Source organism: Culicoides brevitarsis, chromosome 2 (assembly GCF_036172545.1).
Source record: "Culicoides brevitarsis isolate CSIRO-B50_1 chromosome 2, AGI_CSIRO_Cbre_v1, whole genome shotgun sequence".
Lineage (NCBI taxonomy): Eukaryota > Metazoa > Arthropoda > Insecta > Diptera > Ceratopogonidae > Culicoides > Culicoides brevitarsis.
Window position 1 is genome coordinate 21,520,582 of NC_087086.1, and position 16,618 is coordinate 21,537,199.

The 16,618-nt window shown below is 30.1% G+C and overlaps 4 protein-coding genes across 4 annotated transcripts in view; 1 reads left to right on the forward strand and 3 right to left on the reverse strand.

Annotated features, from left to right (window-relative positions):
* Positions 1–8,652, reverse strand: part of LOC134830592 (tyrosine-protein kinase Dnt-like) — a 68,997-nt gene extending 60,345 nt beyond the window's left edge. Inside the window, exon 1 of the mRNA XM_063844128.1 lies at positions 8,037–8,652. Coding sequence (XP_063700198.1) covers positions 8,037–8,145 — 109 coding nt within the window. The 5' untranslated portion in view covers positions 8,146–8,652. The remainder of the gene's footprint in view (positions 1–8,036) is intronic.
* A 1,222-nt stretch (positions 8,653–9,874) lies between these two features.
* LOC134831808 (uncharacterized) lies at positions 9,875–11,636 on the reverse strand. Its single transcript, XM_063845628.1, has 2 exons — positions 11,365–11,636; positions 9,875–11,105 (listed from the first exon to the last, which is right to left on the reverse strand). The coding sequence occupies exons 1-2, from the start codon at positions 11,382–11,384 to the stop codon at positions 10,019–10,021; spliced, it is 1,107 nt and encodes a 368-aa protein (XP_063701698.1). The 5' UTR covers positions 11,385–11,636; the 3' UTR covers positions 9,875–10,018.
* Positions 11,637–12,101: 465 nt separating this feature from the next.
* Positions 12,102–13,754, reverse strand: LOC134828732 (insulin-like growth factor-binding protein complex acid labile subunit). Its single transcript, XM_063841717.1, has one exon. It carries the CDS (start codon positions 13,752–13,754, stop codon positions 12,102–12,104), a length of 1,653 nt encoding a protein of 550 aa, XP_063697787.1.
* Positions 13,755–13,973: 219 nt separating this feature from the next.
* Positions 13,974–15,995, forward strand: LOC134828733 (uncharacterized). Its single transcript, XM_063841718.1, has 3 exons — positions 13,974–14,000; positions 15,037–15,932; positions 15,986–15,995. Exons 1-3 carry the CDS (start codon positions 13,974–13,976, stop codon positions 15,993–15,995), a joined length of 933 nt encoding a protein of 310 aa, XP_063697788.1.
* Positions 15,996–16,618: the final 623 nt, after the last annotated feature.

Sequence of the window (16,618 nt, forward strand, 5' to 3'; positions counted from 1 at the left end):
TTTTCTAATAAAAAATGAAGATAAAACTTTTTTGGGATTATATCATAGACAAGGATGTTTTTGGTTAGGAAACTTTTTTTTAGAGTTTTATTAATGATGGGAGTTTAAACATTTTTTTCGAAACAGTAAAAAAATGATCAAACTTGATTTCAATAAATATATTAATTTAAAAAAAAAAAACAGAAAAGATAACACTTTATCTTGTTACTTTTTTTATCGCACGTCTATGTTTATAAATTAATTATAAAACATCAATTGGTAGCGAGTGTTGATTTATCATTACCTCACTTTATGAGAAACAAAACTGATAAGAAGTTAAAGTTAAATAATACAAAGTATAAGAATTGGAGATTATTTTCAAATCAACAAACGTTTGGGCGATTTTTGATCGATTTTATCTAAGCGCGTGTGCTCTTTTAACATCATCGCCTTAATAAAGTGTTCTTTTGAGATAAGCCGGCATTTTGACGGAACTGTGTACTGTGTTGTCTATCTAAAATATTTATTACAGTTATAACTGTCGAGGCCATAAATCATTCCACTATTTGTTAGTTCCTTAAACAAATTGTAGCAAAAATAATTAATACACATCCAATTATTTGTATAATTGTATTTTGAGTGGTTCTCTTTCGACGATGTGGTTACTTCAATATGAATGTATTTTAAGTAAATACGTTTTTTCGTGTGATGAATCTATAATAGTACATATTTCAGTCATTATTATGCGCTTCAGTATCTACACATGCCATAACGTGTCTTTGACAGTCAGAACAATATACATTTTAATTGAAAAAAAAATAACATAACATAACACAAAATGTTTATCATTATAAATTTCATCACACACGAGCATCGCGATCCGTACTCCGTTATTATCGTTTATATCTGTCACACAAGCGCAGAATAATAGACAATGAGCTAGTCTATAATTGCCAAGAACAAGGTGTGAAATTATTATGATTCATGTCACGAAGCATTATTTTTTTCTATGAAAAACTGTTGAAACTCAGTTGCTTGAACAAACTCACCAAAAAAGTGTGGATAAAAACCTCAATTTAACCCGCTGAATAATTTATCAGACACATTAACGATATAAAATTTTCATTTGATTTGATATCAAATGTATGTTTTTGCTTCCATCCCACCAGAGACTGCCTCTCGCTCCGATTTGTTTTCAAACAAATATTTTTCCTGATCGTGATGCAGGCACATAAACACTATTATTAATATTTCATCGCGTATAAATCGTAGGCAATAAATGTGTCAACAGAGGAAGAACGACGAAATGTATTGCGGACCAAAAAATAATAAAGACTGTTATTATAAGGGCGATAAATAAAAGTAATAAAAAATGAATTTAATTTTAACTCTTTGACTCGAAATTTTTAAACGTTTATATTGTTTTTTTTAATAAAGTTCGATGTTCCTTTGAAGAATTAAAAATTTAAATTTTTACTAATAGATTTAATTTAATTTTTCTTATTTGTTTTTGAGATGTTTAAAGAAAACTGCTAGATAGTAGTTTATTAGATATTAAGTAGGTAACAAATAGTAGACAAATTTTTAATAATTTCGGGTCGCTTTAAATTTGTTACACACATATTTATTTTTACTGGTATAATTACAGTAACAACAAAAATACACGTACACGTACTTTTGTACACAAAATGAAAACAAACAAAATAGCCCATAGGTTATATCGACAACAATCGATGTGAGGTAAAGCGAAACCATGAAATCTTGTTAATTTGTTGAATAGTCTCTCTTTTCTTCATTCTTTTTCCTTAGTCTTAGTCTTTGCATTCGGTTTTATTTGCATCTTTTGCTCAAGACTTACGAAGAACTAGCATAAAAAGTTTCTGTTAAAACAAAAGGCTGGATAAACGCATGTGCGCACGATTTTAAATTTAAATAAAACGTGTTTCGTGCTCAATGTGTTCCTATTTATTTTCTTTGTACTAAAAAAAATACCTATATAAAAAAAACGCTCAAGCAGCAAGAAAACAGGATAAAAGTTTCTCGCACATCAATTTGATATGTACTAATTGAAAAGGGCGGATTATATAATTGCTTTAGCGAAAGCAAGAAAAAATAAAAAGTAGAATGAACGCCAGCTCAAAGCAAAAACCACGATATGAACACTATGCAGAAACAAAGAACAAACTTGCTTGGTCGTATTTACATAAAATCAAACAAGAAAGCATGTATGCGTTGCAAATTATAACGGAAAATGTAAGAATGATCAATTGATTTAGATATGTTTGTCAAGTATTAATTTTGAGATTCTTGACAATATATATATAAAAATAAATATATTTTTTTTTCCTAGAAAACCTTATCATTAAAAAGATGCCCCTTCAAGATTTTTATGAAAGGAGATATCAAAGGAAAACATCTTAATTAAAATTAACGCAAAGTCATTATCAACATTCCGTATCATCTTTGTCAAGTAAAAAAATATAAAAGAAATTATATTTCGCTCAACACCCTAAAGGAAGCGTCAAACAAGGTCATTAATTTAATTATCATTCTTTTAAAATTCCGTCAAGCTTGTGTCTGTAGATAAGACACGCTACGAAAATTGTTCTTTTATAATTATTTTACATGTTATGTCCACTCTTCTTACATAATAATATCTAATATTTTCTAACGTGATGACATTTATCATACATTCACTATGTCTCTTTCCTGTTCCCGTTTTCGTGGTCGTTATACTCTCATTACCAATGCTCTTACACGTAATTAGCTGTACTAGAATTTTTTTTTAAATATATTTTTGCAAGAAAGTGAATTATAGCTTTTTAGGGTGTGGATAGAATTAAATTGATTTCAGGTACTACACCTAAAAAATTATGAGAAGTAAAATATAATGCACGTTGTCAGCTGTTTTTACTCTTGTCAGAAAGATACCTGAACAAATATTTAAAATTCTTATGTACGTGTGCCTCATGAATGTCTATAATTATCACAATGCTAATTTTCTTCATATTGCAAGAATACATTACATTTTTGCTCAACAATTGAAGTATGTGTAACGTAAGAGGCATTTCCAGGAATTCATCTTTTTCAATTTAGAGAAAAATAAAAAGTAAAGAGACTGTATGCTGATCAAAATGCATGAATTAATATGGTTCACTTAATAGAAAAATATTTTGTCGCAAAAGAAAAATTATTTCAAATCAAAATGCGCTTTCATATTTCTTGTTTACTTTTCGATAGGCTCTGCAAATAACGTACTCTTTCTCATGCATTCTCAATATTAATAATAATAATATTCTTCGCAATTCATTTTTTTTTTCATATATGTATTATCATCGTCGTCATCACCTCCACTATTATTACCACCTCGTTCTTCTCTCGCTCTCTTCATGCTTTTTTTTTTTGAACAAATTTTACAGAATACATACACAGACAAGAGTGTAAAAATATAATTTACGATCTAACATACAACCCGTACATCATAAATCTGCACCTGGTTTACTGGTTGCTCGATTGTAAGTGTGAGTGAGTGAGGTTTTATGCATGGAAAAATTATTATTGTGATTATTAAACAAAAACAGCGACGACGAGAAAAAACAACAAAAACTTACAATGCTCCCGCTATGTAATGTCATGAATGGTGTTGAAGCATAATTTTTTTTTGCAGTAGAATTTCACGCAATTTTAGTCTCCTCTTTTCCCTCTATTTTAGAATGATCTTAAAAAACACCAGGAGAGTGTTATAAAGGCATGCTGAGAAGCTGAAAATTTCAGGTGAAGGCTCAGAAGACAGATGCAGCCAAGTCACGCTACCTTTTCGTCGTCTAGTGACAAAATCATTTTCTTAATAGAAAACTAACTGAGGCTTTAGGGTACGCACGCAATTATGTATTGAGTTTTTTAGCTGTATGCAGCAAAGGGACTTTAACTTGCAAATTTATGATAAAACATTGCAATTCAACCATAAAAAAATTCAATAAGAAATACGAACGAAACACGCATGAGAGATGATAATCATGAGATTCTTGGTTATTTTTCTTCTCTTGTATACATTTTAATAAATTTTTATTCTTCTTTTCTTGTAACATATTCATGATATTGGAATGGTGATGATATTAACGAGATGATAATTTTTCAAATCTCGTTATTTTATTCTCGTACGACTCTTGAAGAACAATTGCATCACTGAGTTGCATGATGATGTATAATTTGAATTTTGTTGCCATTTTCTGCAGTTTTTGTATTCTATATATCAACAACTTTGCTAGTATTTTGCCTTTATTCTCCCGGAGTTGCTTGAAAAGGTTCCTTAAATAATAATAATTTATCTGGTTGAAAAATAGTTCAATCCAAATCCAATAAAACAAGTTATTTGCTGCAATTTTCTGGCAAGCTTAAAAACAACAAGAACAACAATCGAAGTAATTAAAACTTAAATAATTAGAATTTGAAAAGTACTTTATTCACATGAACTTCTACTTCATCTTGTGGTTGTCTTCGTACTTCTTTGCGCAAATGACTGATTCAATATTTAATGAAGTGTTCGTTATGATGCACTCTGTTGTCGAAGGCAATACACAAGATTTCAATTAACACACATTCCTACTTGTCAACAGCCTCCAATGCCGAAAGAAGAAAAAGTTTTATGAGGGTTATTGCAAAACGTTATTAATGTTGAATGGAAAGCTTTTCTCTGTGTTCGTATCTGTGGTTTATGAATTTTATTTTATGTAGATCTTAACTGTTTTTGAGAAAATATTATCCTACCAAGGGAGTACGCTTTGTTGAGTTAGATGAACCACTTTGTTTGCTCTACTAAAAACAAAAACAAACAAAACCCACACTTCAGATCAAATTATATTTTAAACAAAAAAAAAACAGGCAACTAGCAAAATGGAATAAACCGATTCATCAATTTTAATTGAATTAGTTTGTAATTATTATGCTTTATTTTTGCCATGATTCCAAACATGAACCTATCTGTTTAACTGTATAATACTTCATAGAATCATATGGCGCTTGTACATACAGAACATTATATCAACATTAAATATTTGATGAAGTGAAAATTATGTATTCAATCTCCTCAGTTGTTCACTTGTAATTTGTCTCTGCATTTTATACGAGAATAATTGCGAATGTTTATTTATTTATTTTCATTCTACACTCTTTTACATCTAATCTATCTTCTTCAAATTTTGGATAATATTTAAAAAGCGAAACTTTGGTAAAAGTATCTAAAAGTCTAACGTTAGGTGGCTCTCAATCATGAAACCTACAATTTAATTTTTTTTTTTTGATGTGTTACATCTGAAAAATATTTTCACACAATTTAATTAAAACCGACAAACAACACAGATGTTAGAAGTTTAGTTGAAGTTTAGTCAACGACTAACATAGATACAAATTATCCCCATAAAGTAAGGGTTAGCCGAGAATGAATAAAATAGGACACAAATTTTAAATATTTTACTTGCATTCGTACACATTTCCCTTGTTTAGCTATTAATGTGAGTGTGTCTGCGGTCTCTTGATCCATTTAAGGCTATGAATATTCCATGAAGACGCATTTTTGCGTATGGACAAACCAACAAGATAAACTTTGTTGTGTTTAAAAGACAAGTTGCTTAAAATAATTATGATAAATGATGATGAACATGATAATTTTCTGTTTTCTTGAGAGACTACAAAATTTTATATGATTTATGTTTTTTTTTAGTATTCTGTATGCTTTTAGGTATTATAAAATCAATTAATGGCTTAGTCAACTAATTGAATAAATAAAAATATTGATATTTACAAATACTACACATGAATTTCGTTTTATTAGTGGCGTGTCAAGTCAAGCTCATAAACGAAACGAAAATGATGAATAAAATATCAATAGAACACAAACATAAATAACACAAAAATATACATCGTAATAATCATCATAATAAAATAATATTGTCGAGACATCAATTTTTGTATCGGAAAGGCAACCACATTGACTGAATTTACTAAAATGTTCGGTTTTGACAGGACATTAAAGTAATTGAAATGTGGTTTAATGTAACGCACCACAATGGTTTTTCATTACGTTAAGGGCAACCAAGTTAAAAAGGTTAATTTTTATCTGTAAAAACGAAATTTCTTGATAAGCATTGGTGCGACTATATTTTGTTTTTAAACTCCAGACATTCGGTTTTAATGCTTAATTTTTAAAACTTTTAAACACCATATTGAAAATATCAACAGTTAACGTTAGTATGCACGTCATCACTCTAATTATTAGAAGTTGATGTTTCTCACACTTTTGCTCTTGAACTAGATCAAATTACAACAGTAAAAGCGACGCAATGCATTGGTCTAAGAATGATTTATTTTATTCGTACAACAATTTGTTTAATTTCTGTTGCATTTAGATTTTTTTTGAAGAGAAGTTATAAAACTATTTTAAAACGTAAAAACAACAAAATATAATGGGACAAGAGGGACATCAGAAATTTTACGATTTTTTATTGTCAAAAACTCTGAAATTATATTTTGTTTTTCTATTCTTAATTTTTGCCCTTTTTATGAAGAGTGAAAAAATTTTATGATTAGTTTTTTTGTTATCCTTATTTCTTTTGAAAAGAATAAGAATGAAGATTATATTACAGTAAGTAATAAAAGTAGGTACAGAAAAAGTTGCGTCACTACAAATAACTGTTATTGACTTCAATTTTATTGCTTTTGTTCGAGTGGATTTCGTGTCATAGTGTGATTTCCTTTAAAAGAGCAAAATCTTCTTTAGAAGTAGAGGTTCTTTAATTCTATAGGATAAAACAAAAAAGGGGAGAATTACTGTTAATCCATAAAGATCTTGAAAAAGACGTAAAATTTCTGTCACTATCAGTCAAAATCAAAAAAATTGATATTCTTATCGTTTTTAGAAATCAATATTTTCAAAACTAATATTTTAGTTTAAGAACAAAAATGTATAATATAATGGTTATAATTTTCATGATCTATCAAAATATTAAAAAAAAGGAAATTGTCGAGACACTAGAAATATTGTCAATTCAGTTTTGTTACAAAAAAGAGACATACTGAACATATTGCATGGATTATGTAGATTGATTTTGGTCCCTTTTCCGTAGAAACAGTCATCAAGGACACAAAACATGTGAAAGATGACTTTAGATTACTTTTTACTGTTAAATAATTTTTTAGGAATAATTTCAGGTAGAAAAAGTCTCATTTTTTTATGTCATGCTATTTCATACACAAGCAGAAAGACGTCAATTGTCTAGAAAAATGAACTACACTGTCGTGTTTGATATAATTTTTGTAAATCTAGGAGGTTTAGTATTGACACAAATTGATTTATAAGTTATAATACAACTTTTGATTGATTTCAAAATAAATGGTTCAGAATTTCTCCTATGAATCTTTGAAAATCAATTTAGTCAAATCAACAAGAGACTTTGCTTAAATTTAAAATATAACTCTTATTGTGTGTCTAATTTTATTTTCATAACAAAACTTCACCTTTTTGACTCTCTTTCGACACACAAATTTACCATACTTGCATTTTTTGTACATTCATTCTCTTTGCACGATTTCTGCTATTGTTGTTCAAGATCCAGCAGCAATCGAAGAAAATAAGCATAAAAAGTGTGTATGTTTGTATATGAAAATAAATCTCATGCTCATTTTGGTAACAAGTCTTTCTCTGTATTAGTGGTAAATGGTTAACAAGGTCCAGCATAAAAAAGAGCTGAACACTTTAAGAACAATGTAGGAAGCAGAAATACAAGAAGATGTTCTTTCATTGTGTTTGTAGATGTTTCTCTTTTTTATAATTTTAATAAACATTGACTAAGAATTTATCGAACTTTTTTTAAAAAATTTGCAATTTATTTTATTTAGAATTTGTTTTTCTATTTTTCAGAATTAAAATTTATCCATTTATAAAATTTTTATTAAGTACAATCACATTTTTGAGCAAAATATATTTGAAAAGTTTATTTTTTAGGTTATCTTCACTCCTTTCTTTCAAAAACACTTTTAATTTGAAAAGTTTTGAAACTTACCTAATAGTCGCATAACTTCCAGCTGGTTAAGGTATAAATTAAGATGGCCATCAACTCCATAGCACGTAATTAGACAGAGTAATCCAATAAAAGTAACTAATGTTGTCATTTTTTACGTGACAGCAATTAATTCGTCGTTTATTTTGATTTATTTATTGGTTTTGGTGAATTTTTTTTTTCGACCGTTTAATTACTTTTGCACACACTTTGTTTATTTTCAACACTTTTATGGGCAATTTATTTGTATTTATTTATTTTCAGCCACTACCAACATTATATTTGCATATTTTTCGGTTCCATAAATCAACTTTTTTATTTATTATTTTTCCATTTAAATATTTTGTATTTATTTATTTTTCGTCCAATCAATCACTCGTTTTTTCCTTTTCATTGATTGATATTTTTATGATTAAATTTTTAATAAAAATTTACTCTTTGTTGGCAGTTAACACTTAAAATTAAATGGCAGTGTTTATGTTTTTTTCTTATTGTTAAAATTTATAAACATATTTATTTTTACTTAATTTTTTCCTCTCGTTGCTATTAATTTGTGAAAATCAACATTGATTAATAGAAAATTCATATAAGCCAATAATCCAGCAAAACCCGGTCCGCTCACTACGAAATCCTTACACAAACTGTCATGCTCTTCGATGGTTTGTTATTATGAATGTGATGATTTCCCGGTGTTTTATTTTTCGTTGTGTTTGTGCGCATAACAGAGAGTCTCTCTTTTTACTCAAACATTTTATTTAATGAAATTGAATAGGTACATTGGATACGTTCCGAGAACCAGTTTTGTTGGCATATGTTCGTTCAATGGAGTTCTTGTTTACATTTTTTTGTTAGTGTGTGCGTGCGAGAAATGTGAATGAAAGAGGATAGAGAGAGAAGAGATATTTTTTGTGGAATTACGACAGCAAACTTCCTCTACAATGGATTGCTGAATAAAAATAATATCAGATACCGAATCATTTATAGGTATTGTTTAACCTAGAATCTATTTTTAAATATAAAAAATAAAGATTTAAGGTACTAAGGCGAATAAATTTAATTAAATATTCGATTATTTACATGCTATTTTTTTAAAGTTTCGTTAAACTCATGTTTTAACGTTTTACATGCCATAAATTGATATTTTTTTACATTAAATTAATTTTCGTTGATGTTATTTATAAACTTTTTAAATCAAAATTGAAGAAAACAAAGCACTGGGCCATAATAATTTAGACCACGTGACTTAAAAAATATTTTCATATACATAAATTTAATAGAAGACATCTAATTTTAAAAAATATGTCAATTTTTGTAATAGTTTAATGTAAAATAGAGTTTTTTAAGATCTTCTAAAATTAAAGAATATAGAATAAATTATTCAAGAAGAAAATTTAAATAATTTTAATAAAATCTCCCGTTTGTCTGTAAGACTCATAATTTTACTCCTTTTTGTTTTTGCATTATCACTTTGAAAATTCAACAACATTTGTCAAACATGACATAAACATAAACAATTACCTCCTAAGTTGATCTTACCTTTCCACTAAATAGCACTTATGTCGGCCGCTTGTTATGAGAAATAGTGAGAAACGCTAGAAAGTGAGTAAATAAACAAAGACAGTGGTATTCGGGGACTGTAATTTATGGTTTATTTTGTCTCAATTTCCCCCAAAGTATGTGCACCGAAGGATTCTGGATATCATCATTGTTGTCATAAAATTGCATTGCTCACACTCATGGTCGGAACATAGAAAGAGAGACGTACAAAAACATTAATTATAGTTGTATTTGGGAAGGTAATTAATTTAAATCGTTAAATGTTAAATTGAAACAAGGGAATTTTATTATCATTCATTCATTTTAATATATGTACAAAGTACGACAATAATTATTATAAAATGCAATGCAACCAGTCGACAAATATCTGTGTGTGTGTGTGTCCAGAATAATGTAATTATTCGCAAGTAATTAATAGTGTTTAATGTCTATTTTAAGGGATAACCACCGCTGCCACGTCCACTTGATTTACGCCCAAAGTTCGCAGAAGTACTTTTCTCTTCGCACCGTTCTCCGTGAAAATCATCTGGACAACTGCAAGACAAGAGAATAATTTTAAAGTCTATCGCAAAGCTGAAACACGTTCCCTTATTCAGGCAATAATGTCGTTCAAATTCTCCGGTGCAGTTTGATGGTGGAGCCTCCACTGGCATAATTCCTTTGTCGCGTGTTTGGACATAAAGAGACTTTTGCAAGTTCAAGTCCGGCGTATATGGTTTCCTTATGAATTCCGGTGAAAATATCGGATTGTAATACAAACTGAATCGAATTAGTCGTTTGATTCTGGCTACACTGCTGACATGGTTCAAATGATTGTGGTCCAAAAAGATGCTTTTGACAGGACAATAGGGTGGAATATTGACTCTTGTTATACGATTGTGTCTTACATCTAAGTGAAGATTCATGTTACTTGGAAAAAATTTACCGTGTTTGCCCTGTATTCCAAGTGTTGTGATTTGGTTGTGAACTGCAATTAGCTGCATCGGTTGCACAACATTCAGAACCAGATTTAGGCCCCAGAGAGAGTTATGACTCAAATTCAAGTGATTCAAATATCGCAATTCTTTGAACGTGTCCGGATGAATCGAATCTATTTTGTTATAAGACAAATCTATGTTTTGTAGACGACGAGCTCCGTGAAAAAGTCCATTGACGAGTTGCCGCAGTGAATTACGGGATAGATTCAGTTCTTTTAGTTGGAAGGCACGTACAAACGGGGTCGATTGGTGTGTAACGAACGTTGAGATGGTGCAATTTATTGCGGTAAATCTCTCTAGCTGACGATACGTTTCAAACACAATCGATGGAAAATATCGGGGATTAGAATTTAGGCAAATTACATTTTTTATCCCACTAGGAATTATCAGAGGCTTCCGAAGACTGTAAATATCATTGATGTTAGTCAACGTACATGTGTCACTTCTAATGCCTCGTTGAGATTCATTACATGTTAAGTATGTCGATCGAACAGGAAAACACAGGCAGTGCAAAATTAGGAATAGTGTAAGATGCAATCTAAAATACAAAAAAAATATTTAGAAAAATATAGATAAAACGTGTTGGTAAACGTGAGCGACATGTGAGAAACCACATTTTTGGCAATTATATACTCGAGGCTTGTTCTTTCAAAAAGACTAAAATTATCAAAAACCGATAGTTGGGCGATTTTTTTAAAATTTGTTTGTTGTTTCGAGTAATTCATTTTCTAATAAGTCAAAAAATTGATTTTCCACGTCTCGCTCAAATTTGTCAATATGTAAGTCAGTTGAGTCACCTTTTAATTCTACTAAACATTTTACAATTTAACTCTTGTTTTCTTTTTTACGACACCAGTTTTGCCTCAAGATTCTAAATACACGTTGTAACTTTATTCAACTAAATATTAAGGTCAAATTTAAGCATTTAAAATTATCTTCTTCATCATCTTCTATTTCATTTGCACTAATCGACATAGTCTGTTTGAGCTAAGATAAAATATAATTGTTTATATTATTTCCAAAGTTCAAATATTTGTGTTTTCTAGTTATTTATCACAAAACAACAACAATAACAATTGACGCCAATTTATTTAAATTTAACTGCAAATGGTGAATAACGACCTCGGTCGAGAATAAAATTTCACGAAAATTTTTGTCAGGTCAGTTCGGTTCAAAGATAAGAGCACAACTGAATTCATTTCGTATTATCACTGTTATTCCAACATAATTCATATTATCCACTCACTTTTGATTTTTATCATACACGGTCTTTAAATCCATACAAACTTATTACCTCATTAAATAAATCAAGTGTCATGTACGAAGAGATGTTCTAAAGAGAGTTGGTTTCAGTGCGTGCAAAATTAGGGCATTTTTAGTCTCTCGTAGCTGTGTTGGCCTGACAAGGCGGAAATACTTAATTTAATTCAGATTTACCACCTCTCTAAGTGAGTGTGAGTTACTAGATGAACAAGCAGTGCAGTAGTTGAAAAAAATAACACATAAGACGAAATTGTTATACAAGTATTTATTTTTACAAATAAGCTCTTTTAAGCGCATAAATCGTCAAAAATGTTCTTTCAAGTCGATCTATTTGCTGCTCCAAAGCATAGTCCCTTTGCAACTTGCTCGGACTGTTACAGCGGATTCCGTTTACATTATCCTTCTCCTTTTCCTGTTCATCATTTTTGGGATATTGGACCTCAATGTGTCGTTCTTTCAGTGAGAGAATAGTTTTGACCAACAAATCGCAATCAAAGTCATTTTGGAGAAACGAAATTTGTTTCAGTTGAGGCAGCAACATTACAAGATCAAAAGTTGCAAGTGTTTGTAATTCATTATCATCTAAAAGCAGTTCCTCAAGCTCTGATAACATTCCCAATTTATGAAAATTTAATTCCAATCCTGGATTACCGGATAAGTCAAGTTTTCTTAGTTTCGATTCGGATGAAAACAAGCCATATTTCAACTTTAAATTTGTGTATGCTAAATCCAGGCTCTCCAATTGAGACATTGATGTAAAATCTTCATTTTTTATAATGGTACTAGACGAGTTTCTTAAACTTAGCGTTGTTAATGACCTCATATTTGTTACATTTGATAAATCTAATTTGCCAAAATTATTTTCCAATAACATTGAAACGATTGGTCCATCCTTTAACAAATCAACTTCAGTCAACTCGTTATTACTAGCATCCACAACACTCGAACTAAAAGGCATAATGTAGGATTCAGTGTTACTTGTTACACGAAGAACGTTAGCGCTGCAATTTGAAACATTCAATACCAAGGGAAAACTGAATCGCAGTTCCAGTTCGATGAATTTTAAAGGATTACTAGATAATATCAGAGTTGTTAATTTATTGAGCATAAAAAATGCATGCTTGTCCACATTCTCAATGCGATTGTGACTCAAATCAACAACAGCCAATTCCTTTGCACCAACAAATACATTTGGACCCACCTCATATATTAAATTGTGTGAAAGATCTAATTCCACTAAAACGGAAGCATTTTCGAAAGTGTCATGTGCTAAAGTGCGTATTTTGTTGTCACTCATGTTCAAATATTCCAAATAATTATAAAACTCAAACAATACCGGAGGTAAGTCAAACAAATCGGAGTTGATAAATATGATTTCTTTAAAGTGTTCGGTGTTCAAAACCGATGAATGATAATAACCAGAGTTGGTTTCAAAGAATTTCCGATTAACTCGAGCCACGGAGTCTTCTGTTGTTTGAATTTCTTGCAACATACAAACGCCGTCCATATATTGATGTTTCATGTCACACGTTAAATCAACTGTGTTATCATCTATAATCAAAAGACTGCATCTATCTTGTCCATCGTCGCAAGTGTATTCAATTTCAGTTAGGTCAGCATTATCTCTTAAATCAATTGTCATGCCAAAGGGTTCATTCAATGTGAGATTAAGTTTTGTCAACTTATTTGTTGCTAAGTTCAAGTAATCAAGATTATCCAATGTAAAAAATGCATCGGTAGCTACTTTTTTAATCTTATTTTGAGCTAAATCAAGTACTTGTAACGTAGTTAAACCCTCGAACATGCCTTTTTCAATATTTTCAAGCTTATTCCCGGACAAATAAAGTTTTTTCAATAGCGTTACATGATTAAATGTTCCGGCTAATATTACTCTCAAACCACAATTTTCCATCCGAAGAGTCATAATATTATTTCCTTGGAGAAGTTCTCTCGGAAGTCTTATTATTAACGAGTTTTCAACAGAAACTTCTTCATATTTTCCACTTAGATACGTCATAAATTCGTCAGTTTCGTTGTTTGATTTTATATTTGATATAGTACAAAACTTTGGATCACTTGGAATTCTGTTATTTATGTCGCACTTAAGGTCAATACAGGCAACTAGTGTTACGAAAACAGAAAAATGTATCAAAATCTTCATGATTTGCTAGTGAAAATTTAAAGAAGATGCGATTCAAATGAAAGTTAAACCCCAACTAAAATAAACATTGTTTTTGCATGTAATACATTTATATTGATTTCAGGTCCGAAAGTTATTATAATATGATAGAGCAATTAAAAATAGGTAATCAATCACTTTTTAATTTTTGACGTACAGTGTTATTATCAGCAAACTATTTTTGAAATTTAATCAATACAAAAGAATTAAGTAATTAATGTTTCAAGTGTCGCATACCTTTTTTACAATAAATTCAATAAAATAACACTCGATCTAACTGTAACACTATTAGATTTAATGAAAAAACTCTTCTTTGTGTTCATTTTAATTTTTATCAGTTTTTTTCTGATCGTAATCAATAAAATTAATTTAATTAGAAGTTAATATAAAGTACTATTCAAAGTATGATTGATAAAAGGCTTAGTATTTGTTGAACTTTCGAAGAAATTTGTTACATAAATTCTTATAAAATGAAATTCTTTGTATTGATTTCATATTTTTTTATTATTTTATCAACACTTCAAATTAATTGCAGTATCCAACCATTTAAACGAAATAATCAAGTCTCAAATTATTTAATCCAGATTACCAAAAAATATGGATTCAAGTTTTACAAAACTATTACCGTTCTTGATTTAGCTGAAAATCCATTGAGTAAAGAGTTTGATGCAATCAAGTCAGAACTTTTAAACGAAGCTTTTCGTGACAATGCAGTGTTTTATGGAAAAGCGATTAAAACGATAAGTTTTTATTTGATATTCATCCACGATTGTCTTTCTTCACGGTATATGTATGATGTAACTTTATTTTGTTCTAAAATGTAAAAAATAATTATTCTAGGCATTTAAAGGAAGCATTAAAGAACAACAAAAAAGTTATTCGAAGTAAATTTTTGGTAATACTTTCCGATATAAGCTGTTTAGATGAATTATTCTCTTTATTTTGGGAGCTTCGGATTGTGAACATCATTATAAATTATATTCACCAAATAAATTACGTTGTCACTTATAGCTATTTTCCATTCCAGTATAACAATTGTAACAATTTTAAAGCAGTTCTACTCCATAACTCCAGCTTTGCGATAAACATCCCAGAAAAACTGGATCTGTTTCCTAATAAAATAAAGAATATGCACATGTGTTCCGTAAGGGTCGCGCTTTTTGAAAATCCTCCATCTATAATGCTGCATCCAATGGCTAATGGTCATTATGATGTTACCGGAAAAGACGCGTTTTTGTTGAAATTTCTTGCAGATCGCATGAATTTCACTCTAGAAATTGTCGTGCCGGAAACCGAATGGGTAAGTGGAGATGGTAAAAATATGACAGGAGGATGGCAAATGTTGGCCGAAGAGCAAGTTCATTTAGTTATTGGATCTTTTGTTCCAACGCCAGCACTTTTGAGCAGCTTTACACGTTCACAAAGTTTTGCCGAACAGCAACTCATTTGGATTGTACCAATAAAGGAGATATTCGGGCCATTTGAAAGACTTTTGAATCCGTTAAATGGAAAACCAGGTATACTGTTGAGCAGTTTTTTGGTCATTTTAGCCCTTTTTCTCACGATTCTTAACAACTTTATGAATTGCAAGTTAGTTAAAAGTTTTGTTATCGGACAAAATATCACATCCCCAATTTTGAATTATTATGGAGCCCTTTTGGGGATTGCAGTTAAAGAAAATCCAAAACGAAATTTTGCAAGATATATTTTTGTCTCATGGATGTTGTTTGCATTTTTCCTTCGAATGCTGTACGAGGGCTTTGTCATTTCTTCAATGACTTCTCAGAGACCCGATAAAGTCCACAACACTTTGAAAGAGCTTTTAGCTGCCGGATATACGATCGTAACCTATGATATCAACAAACAGTTTTTAAATGTTGTAAAGGACCAAAGAAGAATTGTTACTTTAGATAATGACAATCAGTACGATTTCCTGAAATATTTCAATGATTCCAGTAAATTATATGTATTTTTAGGTTATTATGATAAACTTAAATATTTCAACAAAGCCATCCATATGAGCTTACCATTTTATGTTTCTAAACAGCGATTTCTAGCATTTCCTAAAAGCATCTACATGCAGAAGATTTCTGTTTTGGCATCAGAAATCGATTCTAACATAATAAAGATACGAAATAACGGGCTTTTTATCAAATGGAAGCGGTCTGTGACTGATGATTATTTTGCCAAATACCATTTCTCCCCAAAACACGATCCGTTGAACTTGAAACATCTACTTGGAGGATTTTACCTATTAATTGGAGGATTGATATTATCAAGCTTAGTATTCATTGGTGAACATACCTCCAAATTTTATTTTCATCGAAAACACGAAAAAAGATGCAATACCCAGAAATCAATCACTCTCAATTAAATTCAAATCAATTAGTCAACTCATCCAAAATACAGCATTTGAGTTTTGAGTGTGAATAAATGTACTTAGATATTCATAACAATTCACCAGTGTTATATGTATTTACTTCCCTTTTAATTTGAAAGTGCGAGGGACAATTACCCTTCAAAATTTCCACTAACACTCGAACGTTTCTTTTTTTTACTACGATGAAATGTGAAATATTGTGTCGTATTAATTGACGTAGTGATGCGAA